This window comes from Pezoporus occidentalis, unplaced genomic scaffold, assembly GCF_034315485.1.
Source record: "Pezoporus occidentalis ecotype Australia unplaced genomic scaffold, CSIRO_AGI_Poc_V1 ctg164, whole genome shotgun sequence".
In the NCBI taxonomy this organism is placed as follows: domain Eukaryota; kingdom Metazoa; phylum Chordata; class Aves; order Psittaciformes; family Psittacidae; genus Pezoporus; species Pezoporus occidentalis.
In genome coordinates, this window is record NW_026913466.1 from 276,917 (window position 1) to 304,837 (window position 27,921).

The 27,921-nt window shown below is 44.8% G+C and overlaps 1 protein-coding gene and 1 long non-coding RNA gene across 6 annotated transcripts; one reads left to right on the forward strand and one right to left on the reverse strand.

Annotated features, from left to right (window-relative positions):
* The first annotated feature begins 920 nt into the window (after window positions 1–920).
* Window positions 921–22,604, forward strand: LMO4 (LIM domain only 4). 2 transcript variants are annotated; one of them, XM_062613124.1, is made up of 7 exons: window positions 921–1,077; window positions 3,103–3,231; window positions 6,425–6,551; window positions 10,160–10,398; window positions 17,166–17,262; window positions 17,617–17,772; window positions 21,853–22,604. In XM_062613124.1, exons 4-7 carry the CDS (start codon window positions 10,163–10,165, stop codon window positions 21,859–21,861), a joined length of 498 nt encoding a protein of 165 aa, XP_062469108.1. In that variant the 5' UTR covers window positions 921–1,077; window positions 3,103–3,231; window positions 6,425–6,551; window positions 10,160–10,162; the 3' UTR covers window positions 21,862–22,604. The 2 variants fall into 2 exon arrangements, with proteins under 2 accessions (XP_062469108.1, XP_062469107.1); XM_062613123.1 differs by lacking the exons at window positions 921–1,077; window positions 3,103–3,231; window positions 6,425–6,551 and adding an exon at window positions 7,404–7,995.
* LOC134160790 (uncharacterized) lies at window positions 19,388–27,921 on the reverse strand. Of its 4 annotated transcripts, none has more exons than XR_009963686.1 (4): window positions 27,828–27,921; window positions 27,072–27,159; window positions 23,874–26,522; window positions 19,388–21,644 (listed from the first exon to the last, which is right to left on the reverse strand). It is a non-coding gene; the product is annotated as an uncharacterized LOC134160790 (long non-coding RNA). The 4 variants fall into 4 exon arrangements; XR_009963687.1 differs by having other exon boundaries at window positions 23,874–26,321; window positions 26,429–26,522; window positions 27,072–27,921; XR_009963685.1 differs by having other exon boundaries at window positions 27,072–27,921.

Here is a 27,921-nt window from a genome sequence, read left to right on the forward strand (position 1 = left end):
CAGAGGACCAGCCTTATCTGACAGCTCCTTGGCACAAGTGCTGTAATACTTGCCCATTTCTTACTATAAAAAATTTCTTAAAATTCAGAAAGTGAAGAATGAATTAGATCTTAGAATGTCTGCACATGGGTTAAAGTGAACTTTATGCATTTACTGAACTCCTGTTTGTGAGATGTGTCTGGGGCTGAGAAAAGGTTAAAGTTGTTTACTGCCTTCAAGCTCTGGTCTTAGAAGTTAATTCAGGGCTGTGTTGTGAGCAGCTACAAGACTAAGTCCTTGGAGCAATGAATTGCTGGTTTGATGTCAAGGTCCTTGGGCCTTAGTAATAAAATTAGTTTCTAAAGGAAATCCTAGCAGAGACTTTATGGTCATATAAAGTTATTATGCTGGTTTACAACATAACTTTAAAGATGCTTTGGAATGATGAGGGTTTATGGAGTGGGATCCTATTTTTTATTATTTCTGGGATGTCCTTAAGCTGTCATAGCTACACCACCACCACTTGGAATAGGTGCTCCATAGTTCAAAGGAAAAGACCTCTATTGCAGCCTAAGTCAAGCAACTGGGACATACCTGTCCAGAGAAAGCTTGTTGAAGTGAATGGATCCCATGTGCTTCCTGACAATTGGCTCCAGTATTGTAAGAGCTGCATACTTGGGGTATCCAAGATGTTTTACTGCAGTTCCACAAGAGCAGAGAGAGGGCCTGGGAAGCTTTATGAGCTCTGCTTTTCACAGTCCTCTGTTGGAGGGTTCAGGGCTGAGCAAGTTTCAAAGTCATGTAAAAGGAAGAAGGCATATTTTCCAAAACTTCAGGATCCTGTGAACTCCAAGGAAACACTAAGCTAGCAAAAATTTTTCCTCTCTCCCCCCTGCACAGCAGTGCTGGTAAGAACAATGCTGCCATTTCTGTGCTGGTAACACTGAGGCAACACCCTCAACGCAGAAGAAGGAAGACAAGGAACCATTGATTCAGGAGGAGGGGAACATGCTACGGACCGGCTCACCCTCCCCAGCGTGCCGTCCCTGTGGCACAGAGGAAAGGGGGGCTTCTGGATGGACTGGCAGAACGAGCACGGTAGGGCCTCACTTTCCTCCTCTTCTGTGAACTGTGCCTAACTGCTTCTGTGAAAGAAAGCATCAAGCCCCATCTTGTTCATAAAAATACAACATATTTTAAAGCTGTACTTAATGGATAAACTGTTTTCTGATTGGATGAGCTCCACAATAAATCTCTTCCTGAGCCAAGTGCAATGCAGCTTATTCAGTTACAGTGAAATGAGCCACTGTCACTTTGCTGCACTTGCATACATCAGGCAAAATGCTTCCATCTTCATCAGTCTTTTAGTGAAATAGAAATAAAGCAATTGTAACAGAATGGTGTCACTGGATCTGTGGCACCTGCTTTAAAAATAAATCTCTTAGCTTTGTCTTCACTATTACTTTCAATAAATGTCCTAGCATTGCCACAGCATTTATCTAGCAGCAGGAAACCATTATCCTATGACAACAATCTATTCCATTAACATTAGCTCTTAATTGTAAGATTGTTTATAAGACAGCAAAAGCTACTGAATCATAGTAGAATGATAAAAAGAGTTATGGTCATGGAGTATAGGAGTTGCTCCAGTTCTGAAAAACACCTTAAGAAAAATAAAGGGCTATATTTTTATATGAAAAATAATGTAATATTCTTACCCAAGAAAATATTTTTAAATAATGGATTACATCAGCAAAGTAACTATTAAAGAGTTAAAAACTGTTACTAAGAAACTCTTGCTTTGATAAATAGTATGACTAAAAAACTGAATACAAAGCTTAGCAACTCTTCCTGAAAGCGAGGCTGCGCCGAGTCAAACAGAGAAATCATAATAACAGAAGCACATTTGTCTGGCAGGGGGAACAGAAGGAATGTTGTAGAACTGAGACAGAAGAACCTCACTGCAGAATAGGAGAACTGTCACTCTGATTGTTTGTCATTATTGTTTCATGTCCAGTTAAGTGAACTTAGAGTGACAGTTGTGTCATAACTGCTGGCATCTATGTAAATTTCAAATCAAATAGTATTGAGGCATTTCTGCCAGACACAAGTCACCAGCCTGCTCTTCCTCTTTAGTTTTGTAACTCTCCATTTTCCCGTATGTGCTGGTAGCCCTTAAATGTAAAAGATGACTTCAGCAGGAGATCCCTGATGTGTTTTAGTCCTCAGCCCATACCTTGCTTTCTCTCACCTCTTTGAAACAATGGCTAATGTCAAATCACCATTAGAAACAGTCACCACAAACATCTAGCTGTATTAGCCAAATCTATGCCTTCCCATTGATTGTCTCTGCCTGTGGCAGGGGGGTTAGAACTAGATGAACTTAAGGTCCTTTCCAACCCAAACCATTCTATGACTCTATAATTCTGTGATGCATCACACAACAAAATCCTCTGAAACTCTAGGCTGTGGACCTCTCCTGAAAGACCTACAGAGAAAATGGCTTGAGCGAATGTTCCTCTATTGGTTAACTATAGCCCAAGTCAGAGATCACAAGGGTCTTCCCTGTGGAGAGGTGCAAAATAAGTGGAAAAGATCACTCACGGACCTTTCTGTAAGTTACAGCATCGTTCAAAATTTATGGGAACTTCACAGTGATATCAGATGTATTCCTCCATGGCAGTGAGTTACAGTAAATTACTCATTTCCTGGATACACTCATAGCAGGCAGATACTCTATAATGACATAAGATTTGCTACTGGACAAACATCTTTCAAAATAATTTCAATGCAATTTTAAAGGTCTTATGTATGGACAACACCATCAAAAATGTTAAATATGGTGTTTATTCACTCAGGCATAATACTCATTTCTTCTGCATATTTAAATTTACTCTGCTAATTAATTAAATAATACAGGTTAGAATTAAGGTCTCATTTTTTATTGTGATACATGATTCCAGCACATTGTTTTTACTAAATTCTGCACAGGTCTGTTTGCAAAAATCATACCCAAGCGCAAACCTTCCTTTGACAAAGGAAATATTTAAAAAATGGCTACAAGAAATAAAGAGCCAGCTCTGAGTAGAAAACATTTAATGTTTCCATGATTTCTTTTCCCAGAGGGAAGAGAAGACACGTTTACTTTCTCTGCTGAAATTCTCTGAAGTGAATTGTGACTGAAAAGAAGTGGCGGTGCTATAACATCAGAAACATAAATGATGGTGTTATAAATGTGTACCTCTGCATTAGGTAAGAGCACTTTGGTCAGTTGAATTAGTAGGATATTAGATCCAGCTGATCTTTTTTGTTCTGTAAATTTAAAGTACCTCAGTGGGTACCTTATAGCTATAATATGGGCCTTAAAACAGCACCAAATTATGCTCTAATCTGACTGTTTTATTATAGTGACTAGTGAACAGAAGCAACACATTAATGCAGCTTCTATGAAAGTATCTGTAAAGAGAACATTTTTTACTTTAAAGGGTAAGTTCTACATGAGTTTATATTTTTAAGTATTTGTCAAAGGGTTTTTTTTTCCTTGTTAGAGATGGTGACATCTGAATCATAATACTACATGTTGATATTTGTGACGAAAGATCACTCTACAGATATGTCATCACAAAAATCAATTGTCAGTATATATTTAAGAATGTCAAAATCATCTTAACTGAAAAGTGCCGTGGTTTATTAGACTGTGGAGTGTAAAGCCCTCTTTCAAAATTCATTCAGCATTTCCAATTGGAAGAATTTTTATGTAGTGAACTTATTATATATGCATATTCTAGTGGCCTCTAGAGACTTTTAATTTAAAGCATAAATTACATGTCATTTCCAACTCTGATGTCTTTGACTTCAGTCACAAAACTCACACCCAGGACTTTCTGCTACTGATGGCTTGTGGTAATACATCAGTTCTCCCAACAGGAATGTGCACAGGACAAATTAGTGCACGTAATTTTAGCCATATGAAGTCATTACAAATATAGCCTTAGCTCTTCCTAAAGTGAACTTCATTGTTAATATAAATATATATCTATAATTACTGACATTTATATTATTTGGCTCCTGTCCTAAGTTATGGATACAGTGATGATAAAAGGGCCTTGCAAGCCCTTACCTAAGCGAACCATGCTTACTAATTACTTTCCATGGTTCTGGGTTCCTGTAAATAAAGTTACTCATGTATTTATAAGCAAAGTCAAAATCTATACGCATATTTCTAAAAGTGAATTATCTTGCTCTTTGGGGCAACCAATACAGTCTACTGCTTGGAAAGTACACTTGCGAGTAAAGCCATCCAGGGTTCTTCCCTGCGTCTGCCAGGATGCGTACTCTCCCATATCACTGGATATCTGATTTAAACACTTAATCCAGTTGGGTTTTTAAATTGTGTGAGGCCCTAAACCAGAAACTCCTATGCGAGTAAAAGGAAGTGTTACTTGAAAGTAGCAAATGGCTGTTGATATTTTGTCACTGTTTCCGAAGAGACTGGGGTCAGAGGGTTAGTTTTAAGAGTCTAATTGTTTGTTCAAAAGGTGCAGCCTGCAAGACATGAGGACTAACAAAGTGCAGCATGGAAGATCTCAAGACAAATCAGCAGCCCCAACATTTCTCTCTAATGAGAAAAGGAAAAGACAGTCCCATAGGCATGCAGTATTTAGGGAGAGAACCACAACTCCTTTCATGAATGGAGAGACTGATGAATTCTGGACTACCTGCTATCTCAGGGGCACGTCTAGTTTTAAGAGTGATTTGGCTCACAGGCTGTAACATTTTCCAGGCATTCAGATTGCAACTACTAAGCCAGCAATTTTATGCTTTCCTTTCCCTGACTCCAACAGTACCACGATATAAGCAGCCAGATTTTCTTCTGCATTGTGTTTTTTATCCATTCAGCCAAAATTAACAGTCTTCGAGGATAACATATGCCAAGTGAACTTAAATCTTGCGGACTCAAATCGACCTAAAGTTGATGGATACATTCATGCCTACTGCTGAAATCTACCAATTACACAGAACTATGTTAACTTACCATAGAAACATCTCATCTAATAGCACAGATGATGTTGAACTAACTAATTACATTATGGCACATAGACAATGAAAAACATAACGAAGATGACAGCACAGCAACAGCAGATGCTGCACAAAAGAAAAATCAGAAAAATATTGCTCTGCAAAATGCTCTCAGTTACAGTTTCCTCTGTTAAAATGAATCACAAAAATTAGTGATTAGTGATTTCAGAAAAAGATATGAACATCATAATCGTATTTCGAAGATGTCATTAAGCTATTTAAAACTCTGCTTCCTGAGAAGGTAGTTCCCATTTTTTGTATCACTATCAGTTTTAAGACTAGTAAACATTTTAGTGCCTATGGCAGAGTTTCTTGGTAGAATATCTTTTCCAATGAGGAGAGGTCTTGATGGCTCTTCCAGAGACTGAATTTGGTACATTCCAGCCATTACAGGCTTAGATAATTAGACAACTTAGATTTTATTTTAGCTTGGCATTTGCTCTATTCTTGTGCTCTTAGTTGTCAGAGAGCTAGAATAACAGTGACTGCTGATTATCTGTAGCATGCCTTGTTACTTGATATGTTTTAAATTGTACCAGATCCTAAATAACAAATCTAAAACTGCTGAGCATGTTTAAATGTAATATGTACACGGAGATTACATCCAGATGATATATTTCATAGACCCTATGCTAAAAAAAAATCATTCTTTTTAACCGCAACACCAGTCCTCTCCCCCCTTTCCTGGCGGAAGCCTTCCATGACCTTTAAGCACAGACTCTGAACATATCCCAGAAAGAGAGAAATAGACTATTTCCCCCCCTGCATTCACTATCACCTGTGGTGATATTCGGATTTCAGCATTTTATTTGCTATATCATTAGAAACAAAACCTGCCTGCGCTATCCCGTGTCTTCTCAGGTACGTTTTTCCTAGCTAGGCATGTTTTCCCTAAGTTTTAAGTGCTTCCTGGGCACGCCGTGGATCCAGACAAGGCAGGGATGCAGCCATGGAGGAGGCCCACAGGTGGCGATGTGGCTCAGATACACCTGGGCTGTGCTTCCCCAGGGGGACTTACCACTCGGCCTGGCACTGGAGCATTCACTGCACTTTTGTGCCGGTGCACGCAGCTGTGCACCCGGACTGCCGGCTGCAGTTCCGTACCCTCTGGGGGTACATCGCTACTGCGTTAGCGACCCGCAGGAACGGCTTTAGAACACTTTAACAGCAGAGAGACGGACACACGCAAACTCGTTATTCAGTCCCACTGTCATCACATTGACCACAGCAATTAACCATACCCCCCAGCCCACACCCCAGGGCCTGGCCTGGCCTCTCCCACCGTTCTCGCTGCACTGGCTGTGCCCTACGACAGCAGCCTGCAATCGGGAAACCTGTATCATGGAGTTTTTCTGTTCTTTCACAGATCCTGAAGGTGTGGAATGGATCAGATGTCCTAGCAGTGGTCTGCACGGTGAAGCACAGCTGCCCCACATCAGACAGCACCAGGCAGGAACCCATCGCAGCAGCTGGGCAGGGCCCCATGCTGGCAGGTGCAACTGCTTAGGGGATAACAGCCACTAATTGTGGCACATTTGGAAACACTTGCGTTGTTTCAAGGGTCTTTTTTTAACTCTTTGGTACTGTACTTTTGCCTCAAACAAGCGCAGTTAATACGTGGGGTTGCTTTTTCCAAATTTTAAGTGCTCCTACTGGGTGTGACTTTTGGTTTGCTGTCATCCCTGGGCTTCTTCCTCAGAAATGCCGTTGTTTCCTCAAACAAGACGCCGTGCTGCTAACTGCCGGCCAACTGCGGCCGTTTAACCCTTTTAAACCGGTGCGGGGGCTGTGGACAGCAGGCCGTGCCCGGACAGGCATGCCTGGGCACCGCTCCCCTGCGCTTTTCGCCTCCAGCGGGGGGGCGGGCGGCGGCGGCGGCGGCCTCCTCCCGGCAAGCGCCGACCGCGGGTGCGCAGCCCGCCCTGAGGGCGGCGGTGCGGGCTCCGGGGCAGGACGAGGCCGCAGGCCCCGAGGGGAAGGCAGGACGGTGTCGAGGAGTCGGCCGCACCTCCTCTCAGCGCCCAGCGGGAAGCGGGCAGTGCCCAGGAGGCGCTTTGACGGGCAGCGGCGGCCGCGTCCGGTCGGGCCAGGGGCAGCCCCTCTCCGCCAAGTTCCTCAACGGGCGGCCGAGAGCGGAGCAGGGGGCGCCCGTCCGCACCCGAGCGGGCACCGCTGCCCACCTGGCTCCGCCTCCCCTCCATTGCCCTCCTCCTTGCTCCCTCCCGTGCTCGGCTCGGTTTTCCCTCCCCTTTCGCTCATTCCTTTGTGTTCCCGGGGATTGGCAGGTTTTATTATTCCGCCTGAACAAGCCGCGGGCGGATTGGCTGCGGCGGGCTGACGGCGGAGCCGTGCTGGGGTGTAGTTGGGGTTCGGCTCTGTCAGTAACACATGTGTGAGGCGGCGGGGAGCGCACCTCGCGGCGCGCACACACACACCCGCGCTCGCACAGGGCCCTCCTCCCGTGTCCCGCCAGTGCCGTCGCCGCAGGATCCCCGCCCGGCCCCGGCTCCGCGCCCGGCCCCGCCGGCTTTCGCCCTCTCCTCAGGCGCGGCGGCGGGCCCGGGAGCCGCCACAGCCCGGCGAAGGGGGCGGAGGTTGAGGGGGGAGCGCTACAAAGTGAAGCCACATTGCCAAACTTGCCCGGCGATTGCAGCAGCGAGCGGCGGCGGCGCCCTGCGTGTGCGGCTGGGCGGCTGAGCGCTGCGGCTCCCCTCGCGGGCACCGCGAGCTGCAGAACGGACCCGGGCGGACGCCTCTCACAGAAACAGCTGTATTTTTCTAGCCCGGGCTGCCCTTTACCGGGCGGGGGGGCTGCGTCCAGAGCTCCCGCGAGCCAGAGGGAGGCCGAGCGCTGTGTTTGTTTCTTTGCAAGGAGACCTTCTCAGGCACCCCGAGCGGCGTTGCTCCCCGGCCTTTTGCAATATAGAGGGGAAGCAGGTAAGAAGTGTCGGTCGTTACCCCTTGTTTTCCAGCGTACGTGAGCGCGGTCGCATGCCCGCGCTGCCCGCCGCCGTCCCGCGCTGCCCGCAGCCGCGGAGGGGCGCGGAGCGGGGGGAGCCGCGGGCCACGGGCATTGTCGCGGTCCCCGCGTACAAAGCCTGGCGGCCGCAGCCGCTCGGAAAGGCTTTTCCTTCCACCCCGGTTCGAGCCGCCGCCTGGAAGGGCTGTGCTGCCGCGGACGTGAATGGAAGGGACGGGGAGGGGGCAGGTTGGGGCACCCGCTACCCCCGTAGTAAACACTGCCGAAACAGTGGCAGAAAAGATCAAAGTGAGCTCTCTGTTTCTCTCCTCTCCAATTCCCTTCCTGCCCCCACACGGTCTTTTGTTTCAATCCAAGAGAAATCCGGTGAATCACCTAATTAAAACCAAGACATGAATTAAGCATCCATTTTTGTACTACAAATTGCCAGCTCTCTGCTTGTCCCTCCCTTGGTCTCCATTAAAAAAACGCCAGAGACGCTGTTAAAAGGGGGGGTTATTTTGCCTCTAGCTTCCAGCTCTGCTTTCTATTTCACTGACTCCTATCCCAGGACCTAAATTGCTTGGCTGTGTAATTACCAGAGTAAGCCTATTTAAGTTAAAAGCTTTTTCCCCCCAACTCTAAATGAAACTTGATGAGGGCCCGTCCTTAGTTATCAAGGGAGTCACTTTCTGGTCAGTCCTCTTGATTCATCTTTTTAGATTTAATCAGCATTAAGGTATTGCTTGTCCTTAAGAGCTTTAGCTTAATGGGGTTACTGGACGGTTTTCTCAGTGTAACGGTTCCCATTTTATATTTATATACGTTTGCCTTCGACAAAGACGGGTTAAGGTGGTGGCACGGAGCCTTTCTTTTAAGAAATCCGAAGTGATTTAAAACGTAGGGAAACGGTTTAAAGACTCGGAGCAGGAAATGCAGATTCATTTAGGCGGTAGCTGGAAACTAACAAAAGGCAATTCCTTGAACAAATGCATCAGAAATCAATTTACATAAAGGTATATGATGCGTTCGGATAAATGCAATGCTAATGGCTTTTAGAGTGGTTTTCTTTCCAAAGTCTCGGGGTTTTTGTTACAGCTTAATTGGTGCAGTTCTTCTGGTTTATTGTGCGGTCACTGGACATACCTCCAGGTACTCTTTCTGAGGAAATGTGTGTTTGAAAGCGGCCCCAGCTTCTCCTCCTCCTGTCGCCGAGTTGGGCCGGTGGCAGGAAAAGTTCCTGCTCGCTGCTCTGGAGGTATCGCTCTGAAGGTCCTTAGCAGAGAGCCAGATGCCTCGGCATGACCACGTACAGCTTACAGAGGACAAAGACAAAACACGCTGCTTAATTGGCAGTAAATAACTTGATCTTTTTATAGCATGAGTGACTGGAGGAACACCGGGAGTTTATTGGGCTCTGGACTGAAGGCAACAAATTAATCGGTTTAGAGTAAGCTTTATGAATTGATTCCCATATTATCTCCGGGTTGTCCTGCTCGTATGGAGCGTTCATCAGAAAGTGAAAAACGCCCCTGGTCACAGTTTGGGCGGCTGGGGTGGCTCCAGCGGAGCGCTCCGGTTCTGCCGCTCTCCCGCGGCCAGGCAGCTTTTCCCTCCCCCCCCCCCCTTTTTTTTTATTTATATATTTTGGTGGGGGGGGGAGTAACAAAGCCTTAGCATTTAAACTGCTGATCGAGGGCAGATTAGCGAGACAGAAGTAGGGTATGTTTGCATAGGAAGTTAACAGGCGTCCTGAAGTTCAATGATCCATTATTCGGCCAGTGCCCTCAGTCTGGAGTGTTTTCTCGGCGTGCTTTTATGTTTCCAGAATAAACCCAAACGGAACGACCCCCCACGTCCCCAGCACGCCGCGGGGAGGCCGGCGGGTCCCGAGCCCCTCGTTGCTGCCTGGGGCCTGCCGCGTCTCTCTTAGACTGAAAAACCAGTTTCACAACTCCCTTTTTCACTCTTCGCACACCGTGTTTCCCATAAGCAAAACAAACGCCGGGGCTGTTCCCGACTTGTGCCGCAGCTGCATCAGCCCGGAGCGGGGGGGCTCTGCCCCCTGCGCCCGCCGCTCCCCGCGGGTTGCGGGTCCGCTCCGCGCACCCCCGGCCCTGACCCGCCCGTGTCTCTCCGCAGGCCATGGTGAACCCCGGCGGCAGCTCGCAGCCGCCCCCAGTGACGGCGGGCTCCCTCTCGTGGAAGAGGTGCGCCGGCTGCGGGGGGAAGATCGCCGACCGCTTCCTGCTCTACGCCATGGACAGCTACTGGCACAGCCGCTGCCTCAAGTGCTCCTGCTGCCAGGCCCAGCTGGGGGACATCGGCACCTCCTGCTACACCAAGAGCGGCATGATCCTCTGCAGAAACGACTACATCAGGTGAGGCGGCCGCCGGGCAGCACTTTCCCTCTTCATCCCTGCCCTTTTTTACCCCTCCCTTTCTTCTCCCCTCTTCTTCCCATTAATGCCTGGCGATGGGGGCGCGCGGGACAGAGGGGTGGGCTGCTGCAGGATCGCTCCTTCATTAGGAGCAGTGAGACGTGCGGGTGCGGATGTCAGCGCCTAGCCCAGGGCACAGTTGTGACTGCCAAGTAGAGGGAAGAGTTGGGGGGGCGGAACGACGACTGTAACTTTAAAGTGGTTTGTCAGCACAAAACAAGTCCTAACTAAAAATAAACAGCAATCAGAGAGGCTAAATTAATCTGCTTTGTTGTAGTGCTGAAGGAGAAGCGTGCATATCTGAACGGTAAATGTTAAAATCGTAGGGCTTAAATAAGGCTGTGCAGAGGTGCTAAATAATGAAATGCCTGCCTTTAGTATCTGATTAATTATGATATTTACATAAGCACCTTTAAACTCCTTTGAGTGGAAACAGAATGACTCATTCTCTGTTCTCCTTCTGAAAGAGCTGATTAACCGTCAGTCGGAGGGCCACCGATTCTACTTATAGCCAAAAGCAGTGGCACGTTGTTTGTCTTCACGTTGCTACAGGGGAGTGTGGAACTGACATTTTTCCTTAACTTCCAGTATAGAGAATGCAGGGGATGAGAGCAGAGGGATGTGCTCCTGCCCTTTATTTCTTGTCTCTTTAGTTTTTCAGGCCGTTTGCTTTAAATGCCACAGATTTGGGTAGGGGGAACTAAGCCTGATTAATCTTGCATCTGTTGGGGTACAGTAGGATTACGCAGAGTATCCCTTCCAACAAGTTCCCAATATAATTAATAGGAAGAATTCATGAGGTCAGGTGCCTGTGCGATCTTTTCAGGTGAACTCAAGCTACTTAAACTCATTAATTTAAAAGGAGGCATTTTGAAGGATTACACATTTAATTTGAGTAAATGGTTTGATAGACTGATGCACATGAATGCTTCAAGGAGGTGTTCTATTTCGACATTCAGTAATTAAAAAAAGAACTCAAACCAACAAAAAAGCCCGATACCTTCCCAGCACAACACAAATGCTTGGTTAAAACAAACTGTTTTGTTTAAACGCTTCTGGCTCCTCATTTACAGTAAATGTCCAGAGTTAACCCAAGTTTTTCCTTCTCCCCGATGGCCAAAAAGTTGCGCTTTTTGCCCTCCTTTCTGAAAGAGAAAATCAGCCACCAAATGTTACAAGTTTGCTCATGTTGTGAAACTTATGTTGGGGGAGGTGGGGACTGTGCTGAAGGTGTGCAGATGCATGGCAGCCTCCTTCCTCTAAAGGGATGGAGTTAAGGCTGAGTTATTCTGACAGTGCAGAGCCTGTCCTGATACATGGCTGTGTCAGTCAAGCAGAGGAGACAGCCCGCAGTGTCTTTCAGGAATGGGGGCTTTGGCTTTGATAGTTTTGGGCATGTTTTCAAAGAGAAATGCTAAAAAAAATTAGACACGAAGGGGGGTTAATGGTGTTTTTTGGTCATCGTCCTAAGCAACAAGCCTAAGCCTGGCAGAACTGTAATTAAGTAGAGCAGAACGGTGTTAGGGAAAGAGTTGCGTTTGAAGTGGAAAAATTGACACTACTGTTCAGATGCATGGAATAGTACAGATTCATCACTCGACCAACACCATCAAACAAACCCCCATGTCTGATTACTACTAATTAAAAAGAGAAGATGCGTCCACTGTGTCCCAGAGGCAAGTTCAGGCAGGCTTATCGCAGTCCTCTGGTTTTGTGTTGCCAAGAATTAATACTCGTTTATTTTAATGTAGGCGATTATGAATAGGATGCTTTATCAGATGAGGGGTTTGAATTGATCTCCTTGTTCTATCGCCTGACTTCTCTTCAGATCTGTGTAATTTGACTTGCAAAAATAACTCTGACAGATGCTTGCTGAAACTTGAACTGGACACCGTACACTCAAGGTGGGGTAGGGCGGCCTGGCCTGCCGGGGCTGAGCTAACTTGGAGGCTTTTCCTGCTGGAAAAGGACTTCACAGGCTTCCACGTGGATTGTGCTGCAGGAGCGAGGCCCTCGCTCGCCCTTTCCTTGCTGGAAAGGGCCTCGTTTGGTTGTGGAGGCAATGGCACCCGTTTGGCAGCAGGTCCCTCCGGTTCCCCTGTGCCATCCTCCCCCCCTTGGTCCTCTGTGGGGCTTGTTCGGTGGTGCATTCTCCCCCCTCCTCCATGCAGGAGCCACGGGCGAAGTTCTTAATGGGAAGCGTGGGCACACCACAAAATGGGGACGGACACTGATCGGCCCGATGGGTGCCAGGTGAAAGGGACCCAACTCCTTCGGGCCAGGACTACGGGGCCGTTTATTAACGAGCTTTTTACCCCGTCTGAGGCTGTCTGTGGGGTTTTGTTGTTCGAACAACACAGCCCCCCACCCCAGGCCTCTACCCCTTCCCCTCCAAAAAAGAGACAAAAATAAAGGACAAACTCCAGCCGTGGAGCTGCAGCAGCGGCTTTCACTGGAAGCCAAGGTTCCTGGGAACAAGAGAGGGAGGCGAAAATCCCGGTCCCTTCTCCTCCCTCCCTCCCGAGGGCGAGCAGCGCTCTCGCAGGGAGGGGAGCGGAGAGGAGCCCTCCCAACCTTAGGATGCCAGATAAAGCAGCAGCGTGGCAGCGAATCCGCACAATTAAAAGCTTTAATTAGTGTCTCCTCCATTTTCTCTTAGTTCTGATAGGTTTTATCTAATGAGATCTGGTCCCTGGCTTAGATCTGCTCGCAATGACGTGTCCGAAATGAATGAGAGCCGCGTCGCAAACAAAACATTTAATTAACAAAATTGGCCTCTAAGAGCGAGCCAGGGAGCGGTGGGGAAGGGGGGGGGGGGGGAGGGGGGCTGCCCGGGCGCGTCTTAAAGGGGCAGCACCCCGTCCCTCCGCGGGTGCGTGGGGCCCGGCCGCGGGGCACCCCCAGTCCTGCAGTGCGCGGAGGGGCCGGCAGGCAGCGGGTTCATTTCCCTGGTAATCAGCGGCAAGCTGCTATATTCAGGGAATGCTGTCCCTTTAATTGAACAGGCTAGGTAATTAAATGGCACTTTTCCAATAGGACGTGCTAGGTAAATCTAATAGTTGGTTATTTAATATCACTTTGAAGTCTGCCCACTCAAGCACAATGACAGCACAGGAGCATGTGAACTATTAGCTAGGAGAGAAAAAAAACCACCAGGATCTCAAAAATTAATTAAATCGCATGCAATTTAGGGGGAACGTTTATCTTGATTTGTCATAACAGAATTAATTCAAGGCCTCCAATTCACTTGGGGGCAGATCTGTTACTCTGAATTAACCAAGCGTAATTTGGATGTTTTTTTTTTTCCCTTTCCTTCCCCTTCCCTAATGCAGCACTTGCCATTATGCACAGCCCCCCTTTTAAGTATCAATAGCTTCTGGTGCTTTTAAGGTGCTTGGGCTCTAGTTATTCTGAAGTACCTTTAATGGACTTGGCTCCAGGCGTAATTTCTGTGTTGCCTTTCTTTGTTACATTTAATATAGCTGGTGCAGAATGTAGATTAAATATAGGAAATGTACAGACACACCAATCGCTTCTGGATCAGTAGGTCTGGATGTGCATTTTTCTTCGCTAGGGCTTGGATAGACATTTGTGGGCACAAATGCTCACTGTGTTGTGCGAGAATCGCAGCACTTCAATCTGTCTCTGCAGTTTTGGAAGGAGCTGGAACCTTGTTGTGTTAGTTTAAGTTGCTGGAGATGTGTTTCTGCTGGTACTGAATTCTGAGCAGCAAGACGGGAAACGCGGCTGGAAAGGTTTCCTGCTGCTTCGTTCCCACTCCTCTCAAAGTTCTCAAACCCAAACCCAGTCCACCCCAAAACCCAGGAGTGTTTTTGTGCTGGGGGGTGTGGGGAGCGCCGTGTTGGAACCACACAGTAGTTAATTTAAGGTGGCTCAGTAAAATGCTGCTAAGTGCAGAAGAGCTGCCTTGTCTGCATAGGGAACCTCTTGATGTTTGTGATTGATTGCATTGCCCAAATGCTGAAATATTAATGACCTTCTTGGACTGAGGACCCAAAGAGGAAACTGAAACCAATTCTGTCATCACAATTAAAGAGTCCCCTGGCTTTAATTAGCCTGACCTGGGGTATCTCTACCCATTGCTGCAGTTAAAGAGAAAAGAGCCCATTAAAGTCCAGTCTGAGACCGATAGCTACTTAATTGAGCACCTAAAGCCTCAAGCCTTTTAAATCAAATACTGTCCTGGACAGTCCCCCCGGTTAGATAATTAGCTCTCCAGCCTCGCAGAAACCATGTGAAACAACTTTTTCAGTAAGGAATAGTTACTGTGGAAGACTTCCTTTACCGGGAAGGAGGAATAAGCTTGTATTTAAAAGAGAACACCTTTTTCCTGTTAATGGGATCACAGACCAAAACCATTCATAACAGAAGAGAAGGAAAATAAGCTCCATTTTCCTGGTAAATAATACAAAGCAGTGGAAAGGTATCCTGACTTTGCAATTGATTTTTAGGAATTTTAGTAGGAGATTCAGCTGAAGTGACTTCCTGGAACAGAACTGCTCTGGGAGCGTGCTTAGGGAAAAAACCTAAGATGTGTGGAAAGCCTCTGGATTAGTTTGACTGCATTTATTAGAATTCACAGACATTCAAGGTGTACGACCACTTCCAGCCAGGGAGAACTGAGCTGTGTAACAAATGCATGCTTAATGAAGACAAGTAGTGCAGTGAGATCAGTATTCTGAAGGCTGTGTTGGGTGGTGTACGAGGGCTTAAGAGAGGCTGCTTGCCAGGTTTGGGTTCTCTTGGACCAGTTGTTTGTTCCCCTGCGGTGGGTGGGTTACTCTTGTGTCTGGGTAACACCTCACCCTGCGTTGTTTGGGGTCTTGGCTCTAGAAACGCCCCCGTGCCTCGCTGCCTCCGCTCCCAGTGCTCCCCGTGCGCCTTGTGCCAACTTCAATCCCAGGAACAATGGAGGCAGGAGAATGCATACGGTAAAGCTCTGGAAGTCACCTTAGTACTCCTGTCATGTCACTACTCCCAGCTGGCCCTGGTCTGGAAGATGCCCTAATACTGGGCCCTTAGTTTCCAGCCACTTTGGTCCCTTTGGCTGGAGGTCCTGGCAATGCCTTAGTTCGGCTTTTCCTTTGTAGCCACCGTGATTCTGCAAGAACGTGTCAATGTGTCGTGGATCTCAGACTAATTAGTTTTGAAATGGAGTTTTGATTGAACTCTTCAAATCGATGCTGCTGCAAAATTTGTTTCTCAGCTTCCTATTAAAAGCCATCTTAAGGGGCAGTTTTACTACTCTCTCTGTCGTTCAGTCGATACATTTAATAACAACTTACAGGCTATTTTCAATAAAGTGGCGACAGCAAATTAGTAGTTTGAACATGACAAGCCTCCTCTGCAAGCTCGGATCCTGAAAATTCAAAGCAATTATTTTTATAGAGAGGCCCGCCGCAGTCATTCAGAGTGCGGGCATTCTGTTGTAATGCGTGTCCTGGGTTGACACAACCAGAATTTTATGACTTTATTTGGACAGGAAGGAGATGCAAATATTAATATTTATTATGACACCAATACGCTAATTTGTAAATCCTATTACTGTGTTTTACATGGTGCAGAAAAGCGGGCCTGTGACCCTGCCAGCTTGTTCCCTTCCCTTCCTTACTTGGGGGATGACTGTGGTAGTCTTAATAAATATTTGTGTGTATTAGAGATGCGCACAAGAGCAAATAAAGGGTTTCTAATTCCAGCGGCCGCAGCCTGTAGAGGTGGAACTCGATAATGGTTATTGTATTCCAGTTGGAATCGATGCGTTGTGCCTTTAAATGGAGTGAAGAATTATGTATATATTTTTCTTCACCACTCTTGTGCCTATTTCCCCCTTCCCCCACCGCATGTGTCCCCCCCCCCCCCCAATGGCAGATGTTGTGGTCTCATTTGATTGCATAGGAAAACTGCAGTGATACAGCAAACACCCAGAGAGATATGATGACAAATGGGTCCAGATCCCGGTAAATTACTTTCTGCTCAAATCGAAATTTCATTCAGTTTGTTGCTAGCAGAGATGAAGTAATCTAAATTGTGGACTCAGGAGCAGATAGAGGGAAGTTGGAGCAAGCATTTCATTATCAAGAGAGAGAGAAGGTTAGGATGAAAGAGATGAGCAGAGGCAAATCTAAAGTGTTGACACCATGATTGAAAAGGTTAACCCATACACATTATATATCAACCTGGATAGCAGAGAGTTTCTAATGGAAACTCTGCACTGATGGAGGTTTACTGGAGTTTCAATACACTGAGCATGATGTCTTCTTAGATATACAATCAAATCCTCTTAACCCTTTTGATGACTCATATCTCAAGATATGATTAAAGTACAAAAGAGTTCTTCATATAATTTCAAGGACACAATGCATTTAAACTCGAGTCATGAATTGTATCGTTTATTTTTTATGATGAACCTAGTAATCTGATCAAATGTGTGTAGTACAGAATTGTTTGTGTTTCCAGAGGTGTAAGTCAATATTTCTGATTAAATCCCCTGCAACCACATCCGAGGTGGGGTGAAGCTCCCAGTTGTTACACAAAAACACACTTTTTCATATTACGACATGTAAGCAAGTTGGAAGGCGGGGGTCAGAAGTCTAAAATAGTTGTGTAATAAACCATTGCAGTGATGCGCAAAAACGCTCGGAGCCTCCTGTGTATTAAATTATTCATGATCATCACCTCTGTTTCAGGTTATTTGGAAATAGTGGTGCTTGCAGTGCCTGTGGACAGTCCATTCCTGCTAGCGAGCTGGTCATGAGGGCACAGGGCAACGTCTATCATCTGAAGGTGAGGGGCTTTTTCGGTGTGTTTTTACTTAGCAGCTGATCAGTGCTGCCCTGCTTCTTGAGTATGAAATCTGCATCTGCTTGGGAATGAAATGCAAAGCAGTAACTGGAAATGCGAGTATATATTATAAAGCTTCCCTTAATGTGTAGCTTTGTTCCCTCTTAATCGGTAAAACTGTACTTGAGTTATGTACTGCACAGTCCCAACAGGTAAGACTAATGCCATATTTGGAGCTACTCAAAACCAAGCAACTCCCTATCTCAACTCGCTCACCGTCTCTGAAGCGTAATTTTCAAACCTGCAGCGTACTTAATTTGTGCTGTGGTCTCACTTGCTGTCTCTCTTCCTCCTCAGTGTTTTACATGCTCTACCTGCCGGAATCGCCTGGTCCCCGGAGATCGGTTTCACTACATCAATGGCAGTTTATTTTGTGAACATGATAGACCTACAGCTCTCATCAATGGCCATTTGAATTCACTTCAGAGTAATCCACTACTGCCAGACCAGAAGGTGAATACCCAACAATTACTAATAAGCTTTATTAGAGCTGAATGAAGATCAATTTCTTTTCATTCTAATAGTGGACCTTCCCCACCCCTGCAAGGAGACCTTTAAGTAACCAAACTTACATATCTTAAGTAACGTAGGTGTGGGGCATGGGGAGAAAGCACTAACCTTTTAAGTATGACATACAGGAGGGAGGGAGTCAGTTTATTTTGTTTTGAGCATGTGCATCTGTACAGCTATTGAACTCGTGTCCAAAGCAAAGTGGAGAGTATCTGTTAATACAAACTCTTAACAAAGAGAAGTATTTCATTCCATAACCTTGAAATTAAGGGCTAAAAGAGAGCAGGTTTCTGTGGGAGGAAAATTAGAGCCTTTAACGTGGAAGTAAATGTCTTGTGAAGAGAAGGTTCCTGAACTGAACCACTGTATTTCACTTCACTGTTCAAGGGTTTAGTTGAGGGAGCATCCTGGGGTACTTTTTCAGGAGTATTTTCTTGTCTGTTTTGTGTGTTACAACTCTGATTTAAAAACCAAAGTGTGCTTTTCTTATCGCTCCATAACACTAATAGCTCAACTAGAGATTGTGTATCTCAGTGGTTGATAGCTCCTGCTTTCTAGCTAAATGAGTAAATAATGACTGTACAAATCATGGAGAGGAGAAGAAGAAAAAATCCCTGATCAACAGTTGTCCTGTAACTCTGAAACTAGATAGTTTTAGATCTATTTTAATCTCCTTAATAAGTCCTAAAGCTATGCAAGTGAGTGCATTTTGATAACTGCTGTGCCTAATTTGTAACAATTACTGTCAACCTTGAGTTAAGAGACTGTTCATTCCACCCTGGTCCAGAAAAGAGTGAATGTATGACTCTTGCACATAATTTTATTCACATCATATTTCATACTGATTATGTATTGATGACATTGATTCATTTACTCTTTACAGCGCCACTTGCATGGATATTAAATCTTATTGACCACAGATGAATTTTAATTTCAGATTGGTGATAGATTTTTCCATCAGCTCTGATAGTATATTTGACTTTTTCATCATTAACCCAGGCAATCACACAGCACTGAGTTATTGCAATGAAACAAAAACTGCACACTTCAGTTGGTAATTCTTTATAGATTTACAATAGGAACTTCATTAATGTCTGCATGGAGCACAAAAAATAACATTTATCTGCAAATAGGAATTTGGGAGATTAAAAAAATCTGGGACAAATGCTGGGCTGCTCAGTCTGCGATGTACAGAGTATTTCTTAGTGCTTTTAGTTCGCGGAGAAACAGGTCCAAGAAAACACAAACTGGTTGGTAATGTCCGTGATTTTGTTGTTGTTGTGTTGCTCCATTTCAGTGTCGGTGTTTGCTTTAGTTTTTTTTTTTCTCTGTGCATAAATTTACTGATTAATTTTAAGTATTCTTTCAAGTCTTACCCAGGGAATGTAATTACAGCAAAATAAAACGTGGGCCTTTTCTATTTACTTAATTTGTCAATGGAGGTGATGAGAGAGTTGAGTACAAAAGTCCTGTATCATTAGGCAGAACAAAGATAATTAATATTGGAGGAGAATGTGCAGCATCTTCTCAAGGAAGTACAAATACAGTTAAAGATTCATAGATTTATACTGTTGTGAATTTTAATGAAACAAATCTGTGATGCCAGCCTCGCCAGCAGTGAATCTGGTAAATGAATATTTATAGTTATCCCCTTTCAAAATATAGGTAAAACCATTCATCTTTACACACCGCAGTAAAAGGTTTACCATGCCGAGAGTGGTTTATCCACTTGTCCTCTATGAATGTAAAGTTTAATGTAACTTCAAATAGGTGTCTAAATTGTCATTTAGTTTTATCAGTTTCTTACTATGCCTTTGCAAAACATAAAAATGATTTAGTTGCAATAAAAGCAGTAGACATGATGAGGAACATAGAACATGGGAGAGAGAAGTAAAATTGGACTGGGTTTGCAGAGCTCACAACTGCAGACATCTGACTGATAGAAGCTAAATGAAGAGAAAATAGTGAGAACAAGTTTTTATTAGGTAACGGCGTTGCTGCAGCCAGTGCTGAGGCACATGGCCAGGTACTGGGAAGAAGGCTGGCGGGAGAGGTTGTAGTTTGGGGTTCTTTATATTATAATCTCTCTAGAAAATGGTGCAAATTCTGCCAGTTCTCAAAGTTGCAGAGCACCCGAACCCCAGAAAACTGAAATACACGTGAGGAGACAGGTTGGCAATTCATAGATATTCCCGGTTTTTTGAATTTTGGAAGCTGCAGGAACAGGTGTCAAGAGTTGTGTGTTGTGGGGGGGGCTTTTTAACAGCGTGAAGATGTGTACATCCGAGATGTTCCAGAAAGCTGTGTTTCAGGGCCACTAAAATGATTCCACTATGACAGTGTTGGCTGTAACAGATACTTCTTATTAAACATTAAAGATAAATCAGTCTCCAGGTTATTCTACCACTGGAGATTACAGACACAGCAGAACATGCACAGGGGGGTTTATTAAATTCAAGAGAGACTCCTGTCATTAACCCCCATTTCTGTTGCATAGGTGTAGGTGACAGGGACTTGATACTGTGTCCATACAGTTTGCAGGTTAATCCTGTGGGTAACTGGCGCAGGCAGAAGGGGTTTTGTGCCCCAGTCTTGGTGGCTGTTGCTGCCTTTTGCCTCCCTGGGGCCATTTGCAGACATCAGGTATAACTCCCCCATTGCCTGCTGTGCCATGTGGGAGCGGTCTGTGTTCTCTGACCTCAGTCCTGCCTGCCTGCAGAGCGCAGACTCGCCCTGCATGATGCCCCGCGCGCTGTTCCACGTGAAGGGACTCTCTCTGCTGTACTCGTAGTGTTCCTGTAGTAGTTCTTGTTTGCAGCAGTGTTACCACCTCCTCCGAGTGTAAATTTTCCCCCGGTTGGCAGTGTTCGTAGCGAACGCTTGTCTGCAGCTTCTGTCCTGTTAAATAAAGGATGAGTTAGATTACGTCTCTCAGAGAAGATCTTAAAAATCTTCTGGTTTACATATCACTCAACAATTCCCTTGTAGTTACATAATTGGTGTTGTCTGTGTCCATAGTAGAGGATATTTGATGCTCATTTATTAAATATGCTTGCTGGCTGCTCCCTAATCTTTGTTCTGGACAGACAAATTACCTTTCTCACACTGAGCTTCAGCTCTGGGGAATTAAACCTCCAAGCCTCTACTACTTTAATTAGCTTGAAAGTGGGGGGTTGCAGTTACTAATAGACCTCAGGCTTTTAGCAACTTCGAGAAAGGGTGAAAAAAGAACTTCCTGGGAAGCGCAAAATGTCATTTAAACCCCATAAAAATCTAATATATATTATTTCATTTTGGTAATTGCAAACAGATTGTATTTGAAGACTGTGGATGATCATTTCTATTTTATCCATGAAAGTTTAGATTTTTATTGAGTTAGACACTTTTAATTATCGCAATTCATTAACACCAGTGCGAAAGCACATGTTTGACTTCATGTATTAAAATGTTTATGTAACGTTAACTAACGCAGCAGATGAGGAGTTTTAAAGGGGTGGGGGGAGGAATCCTGAAATCTCTATATTTAGCTGTTGTGCAATGCAGCACATTAACCAAAGTTGCCTTGGGAGGATATTGGCTGCACTTCTTATTTGCTTTACACACTATTTCTTCCAATTATAAGATCATGTTACGAGCTTCTTCAAAGGCACGGAGTAATGTTTCTTCCCGTTTAAGAGGGGCCCAGAAAACCCACCTTACTCACTGTACAATCTGTTACCAGACAGTGCACTTCTTATTTACTGGTGTCATCTCTCTCTTTCCTCTTTGTTGTTTTCTGCTTTCTCCCCTCCCATCTGCTCTTCTTGCTAGTGAAACTGCAGAAAGAAAATGTTTGCTCTTTGCTATTTGAAGTGGAAACGGTGGCGGTATCAATGGATAGTGTAGAAAGCCTTAATCAAGTCACAGTCGGAAAGTAATCTAATAAAAAAGAGATTAGTGCATAAGGAAGAGCAGTCATGTTGTAGTTTCCTATCATCTCCAATTTAGTGTTCTAGCTAAGCTCCCCGTTTTTATTTCTTACAGGTCTGCTAAAGGGTCAGAGTAATGCAGAATGCGTGCCTTCATCTCAGATTTTGTTCATCACAGATGGATCCCATGTCTCCAAGTAGACAAGTCACCTTTGTAGCTAGCGTCAATGCCAGCTCCATACCATTGCACCTTCTTTATTCTTGATTGCCCTTCCCACATTTATTGGTGTATTAAAATGACTGAATATGAACATTAAGGACTCCATGAACCTGGGCTAATGGGAGACTGTAGAGAAAATGAAAAAAGATCCACCGGAGGACATCTTGGGGGGCGGGTGGGGACGATGACTAATGAAGCTAATTACAAGAAGCATTGAAATCTGCTTTCTACCCTCATTAACAATTAGCAGGGCACTGGCCAGTTTGTACCCTGTGTTTTACCTTAACAACATTCTATTTGCTCTTTGTATATTTAAGTGTTGTAAGGAAATGTGTTGCAATCAAACTGAACATGAGATAAAAGATGTGGCTTTTGTGATATTCTATCACAAACACTTTTATTGTATCTCTGTAAAATACAATGTATGTATGCATGTAAGTGTTTTTGTCCTAATGTTGCTACTTCCCATGGCAAAAAAAGAAAAACAACAAGAAAAAAAAAAGTCAGGCTCATAGCAGCTACTGTGTAGAGATTTTCACCTACTTCTAATTTGCTGAATGAAGAAAAATCTTTTATTTGTGATATTTTCAGAGACATTTGCTCTAGTATGGTGTATTTAAATAATAAAAAAGTAAAACAACACTGAATCGAGTGACGGGTTTCGGACACTTCGCCTTGCTTGTAACCACGTTCAACACATTACTCTGAAACTCGATCTTATGCAGTCATTACCTGAATTGTTGATTACCTTTCAAAGTAGTTTCTTGGTTTGGATGGGGTTCTTGTGCCAGTAAAAAGTCTGTTAAACCATGTTACTTTTGGCAAGGATACAGAGCACTCTTTCAAAATGATCTGTATTTTGCATTTTGGTCCTTAATTCTGTACAGTTCAATCCATACCGCAGTGAAGCATGGGACACATGCAGGTAGCAGCATCACCTGTGTTAAGGGCGTATATGTGTCTGTGAGCACGCAAGCAGGAGAGTGTGTGTACATACCTTAAGAGGTCAAAGAGGAGCAGAGTAAAAACCAACCCAGGGCCTGCACCTCATGCTGAGCACTAGAATTGAGTATTCATGGAATACAACAGCTATTCTGATCTGAGCAATATAAAGTTGTGTGTGCTAGGTAAGAATCTACTTCTTAACACCAATAATCTTAAGGGAAGAAAACCACATTTCCTGGGCCATTTCTGAGCACTTACTGATCTCAAATATGATCTGTTCTCTGTGAGCAAACAAAACCTGCTCCCCCAAAGCAACCCAGCCTCCCCTAAGCTTAGAAAAGTGAGATTTTCCCATCGGCTGCTCAGTGCAGAATAATTCTAAGGAAAAATTATTCCGAGTCCTCATGTTTGTGTCAAGAACAGCAGCAGGGATCTATGGCAGGAACAGTAGCAGGGATCTATGGCAGGAACAGTAACAGGGATTTATGCCAGGAAACCGCACACACCCAGAACGTGCCTCTGCTGCAATTAATAACAAATCAATATTAACAACTACTCTGCTTTTACAGGAGAATCATACATGTGAAATACACCATGATTAAGTTTTCCTTGTTGATTCTATTCCTGAGGTGGTGCTCACTGCTCAGAGCGCTTGGTTACGGAGCAAGCCTGACTTTTCCATGGTGTGATGCCACAACACAAAAAGCTGATGTATAGATTTGTCTGTCTAAACAACCAAGAGCAGATTTCTCCCTTTATTTATTTCCAGATTCTATTTCTTGACCTCCAGCACATTGGGGGCTGCTGAAGTGCTTCTTTTAACACTTCAGTGCTTGAGGAAAAACAGGACCGGTGCAGAGAACAAAAAATGTCGTAATACAGGGGATCAGGCGGTACAGACAAAAACACTTGCATAACACAGCAATAAACTGACTGAAGCTCTGTATGGCCTTTTAATTAACTGCACTTACCTATTTTTTAACTTAAGTTTCTGAGCTTTTGGATCTGGTGTTGAAGTCTTTAAGGAGAGGCCTGCAAATTGTGCTGCTCTGAAAAGACACCTGAAGGCATGTGAGTATCGGATTCAAGTGTTGGTGAGAATGTAGACATCTTTCTGCACGCTTTGAGTGTAAGCACTCGAGGTATGGTGTTTAACATGCAGAATTTTGGTTGTCCAATATAACCTCGAAGTGCTCAGGAGATAGCTAATAACTGTCAGTAAGTAATGTGGTATCGCATTTAGTGCTGGTGAGGTTGAAGTTCATTAACGGCTTTAAATAAACTATTATATGACTCGTTTGTAAAGCACAGCTACCTATTTAATAGCTTACTTTAAAAGGATTTCTTCAGTTGCAGACCTATAAGATTACAAATGTCACTCATGTTAGCATAATCCACATGCGAGTGATGAAGCTTTTGCTTTGATGTGCTAAATTGGAGGAGGACTAATGGAGCTATGAATATACAATAGAACATATTTAAGTAGTATTCTTGCTTTAGGTAAAACACTTCCTTGAAACCAAAGGTATTTCAGACAATAAACCAGGCTCAAATAGGGATGGGAGGTGTGGGTGGGAGGCTGTTGGCACCACTTAGGTTTGTCCTTCTGTGAAAAATCACTTTTTGGGGAGATCTGTAAGGAAAAATAGGTACTTGTGCACCTTTTCTCCCATGCATTTGCGATACCGAGGCTGAAATACACCCTCCGCATTTAGTGCTGTGGAAAAGTCACGCAAATAATCATTCACTAAGAGCTTCCCTCACTTTCAGGAATGAACGCTGTTAAAGAGCACCAAAGGAAACATTTCTAATCTGAACTCATCCTGGTGAACCTGGATAAAAGGTTCCGTCAATGCTGCATCTGAATGCCTCCATCATAGGAATTGTCACTCTTATTAATGAAACAACTCCGTAAAAAGATTGCCCTCTGAATGGGTTTAATGTTTTCACCTATCCAGCTGTCTGTGACGAGATTTACGCATCCTGGCAGGCAGGGGGACATTAAGCCTTTCCAAACCAAATTCTGTTTGCAACAAGATACTGTCTGTTCAGTCCTACATGATTTATCTTTAAATATTTTAACAGCTTACGCGGTACCTTATGAAATATAAAATGAGAATGTCTCACCAAAATGAAGCCAGGAAATTAAGTCACAGCTTTAGAATATTAACCACACCGAGGGTGTCTCCCTTCTTCCCTGTTAGCCAACACCGATCAAATTTGCATCATCTAATATTAGGGTAAATACTAAGAAAGAGAAGGCACCCAACGCCTCACCATGTCCTGCACACTGTGAGCTGCTCTTAAGCACCATCAGACCTTTCAAAAGTGCATTTTACTTTCAAGTTTTCTATCGGGTTCTTTGGCTGGCAGTTGTTTGTCAAGCGTGAGGCTTTTTGCAAGGATCTCCAGCCCGAACAGCTCTATTCAATAACAAATAAAACTGAGATCGGAACATTTATGTACATCTATTTTTTAAGCATTGCATTCCTTCCGTGTGAAATTACGTGTGCCGGGCCCCATTTCACTGCCTGAGCCTCCCGTACATGAAGTACCGGATAACCACTGTTGCTGCATGTTACTGTTCGTACCAGGTGTATGCCTATTGTCAGTCCAGCTAAGCCACACAAGAGCTTATTGCAATTAAATAGCAATTTGTTTCTATGAAACTGCAATTAAAGTATTACTGATCAGCCATTTTAGATTGGCGGTGCTTTGACTGCATGTTAAACAGTGAGGAGCTCTCGATTTATTTCTGCAGCCTGAGCTGCGAGTAACAGGGAAGCGTAACCCGCTCACCTATGTCCCTTGTCAAGTTGAAAGTACGAGTCCTCTGTGAAGCACTCTGATCTCATCACGAACATGCTGAGAGCAATGACAAGTCAGGGCTGATCTCTGTAAGTTGCACTTGCAACTTACAGGACCTGAAGTTATTACTGTTTTCTGTTCCTGTATAAGCAGGGATGTGTACGCTTCCTACAGGGGATGTTTTCAACTCCAGATTGATTCTGTTGAGAATGGACTGCACGTTGTGGGCCGCAAGCCAATAATGTACTGCAGGTCCTGACTTGTTAGAGCTGTGTAAACAGGGCTACTCTAGCTCCTTAATCACAACTAATAAAAGACTAGGAGAAACCAATCAATTACCTTATAAGTTGGTTGGGGTTTTGGTTTGGATTTCCTTTTTAATAAAAAGCAGAAGTTCATCTGCCGCAGCTTTCACCGTCGCACTTGTACAACAGACGAGGCAGTCCAAAGCAATGGCATCGCTCACCTGTGCGCACCCAGGGCTGCTGGCAGCTGTTTGCCTGCGCCATTCCTGGGAAGCCACGGTGCTCCTGCCCTGGAGCCTGGCAGAACCTGCCAGCCCCTGCCCTGAGTCCCCGCCGAGCTCACAGCGCTCGCGGTTCACCTGAAACCTGGGGTGTAAATTTTTGGTGCAAATTAAAAACTTGTTTGTAAGAACTCAAAGAGGAATTATCTCTGCAGCGGTAATTACGTTTCTTAATTATCACCAGGCTCTAACCAAGTCTCAGACATGTTCGCTTCAGTTCCTGCCTCTCTGCACGGTGGAGGCTGCAGACATCCTCCTTCCTTCGCTGGCGGGGATGACATCACACCTGTGGCATGCATGAGATAAGCGCTGCTTCGTTTACAAACAGGTTCCTGTCTCTCAGAGCTGTTCCTGGGGGGTGGGATGGCTCCGGCCCTGCTCCTGAAGGGTGACCCATGGGCCACACGAGTGCCGCTGAGCAAACTGCTGCGTCAGGGGTGAATGGGGAACACCACCCAGCGTGTGCAGGGTCCTGGCTCTGGGGAAGTGGCAGATGAAAGGCCTGTGCTTAAACCTCAGCTGAAGTTGCCCAGCTGAGAGTCAGAAATTCACTCACCTGCAGCAGAGTGGTCCTGTCTGAGCCCAAGGCCTGATAAAAGCCCTGTTTACTGGAGGCAGACGCAGCTGTGTGCAAGGTTATTTTCCTCCCTCTTCTGTGGGTATTTTTAACAAGTCAGCTTCTGTTGTGTTTCTTATATCAACAATTCTAGCACGAAGCTCACAGAATGTTCTTGGCATGCAGGTCAAGGAGGGGCAACAGGATCTGAGGCGGTGGCTGGGGATGGAAGACTTGGTCCTGCCTAGTGGCTCATGGTGCTTTTTTGCCCCTACTCACCTCTGCCTTGGCCGCTGAAGGGCAAGCAAGAGCCTGGTATCACAAAGGCTGGAGTTTTCTGAGTTTCTGATGAGGCCTCTCAGTGGTACTGTATTAAAAGCAATAAACTGCAGAACTTCAGTGACTGGAAAGGCCACGCCACACTGTTCAGCCAGCTCAGGAAAGATGTGAAGTGCAGTGGCCAAAACAAGAGCTGTCCCTGTATAGGGTGATGCTTGAGGAATGCTATGCAAGGGCTCAAGCCTCTGAAGGACCAGGCCTGAAAAGGGCCTGGGCTTTCAAACAGCAAAGCATACGCACCCAGGAGGGCTGGAAATTCTCACAGGTGCTAAGGACCTTCTGAACTCTCATATTCACTGCTCTAATACAGGCCTCACAGACTGTTGTGCCATTTTGATCCCATATGTAATATTGCTCTTACATTTTTTGTAATCACTTTATCTGTTTCAATCAGTTCCCTGCTACACAAGATGTTCACCCAGCTCACAAATGCTGGGCCTGGAAATTCATTCCTTTTTGAATGATGAAAAATGTTTGAAAAATATTATTTTGCTTTTCAGGCCTTTTTTAATTTTATCCCATGATATGTACAGAACTTAAAAAAACCCAGCCAACCAAACCAAAAAACCTCAGCCATTTTGTTGAAGCAGCCCCATAAACCATAACACTGAGCCCAAAGCTTAGCTTGAGATGTTCTTGCCTCAACACAACTTTGGTTTTTGAGAGGGAGGTGACGCAGTGGAGATAAAAACTTACATTAGGAGAAGTGCTGTTCTGCCTGGTTGGGTCCTGGAGCCAGTGAAGTGCCCATGAATGAAGAAGGAAGGCAGCCAAGCAGCCAAACTCAGGA

Bases quoted from the DNA above. Each gene is read 5' to 3' on its own strand.
- LMO4 (XM_062613124.1), top strand. From the start codon at position 10,163: ATGGTGAACCCCGGCGGCAGCTCGCAGCCGCCCCCAGTGACGGCGGGC. The intron at 10,399-17,165 runs GTGAGGCGGCCG...CCTCTGTTTCAG, and splicing joins TGCAGAAACGACTACATCAG to GTTATTTGGAAATAGTGGTG. The intron at 17,263-17,616 runs GTGAGGGGCTTT...CTTCCTCCTCAG, and splicing joins GCAACGTCTATCATCTGAAG to TGTTTTACATGCTCTACCTG.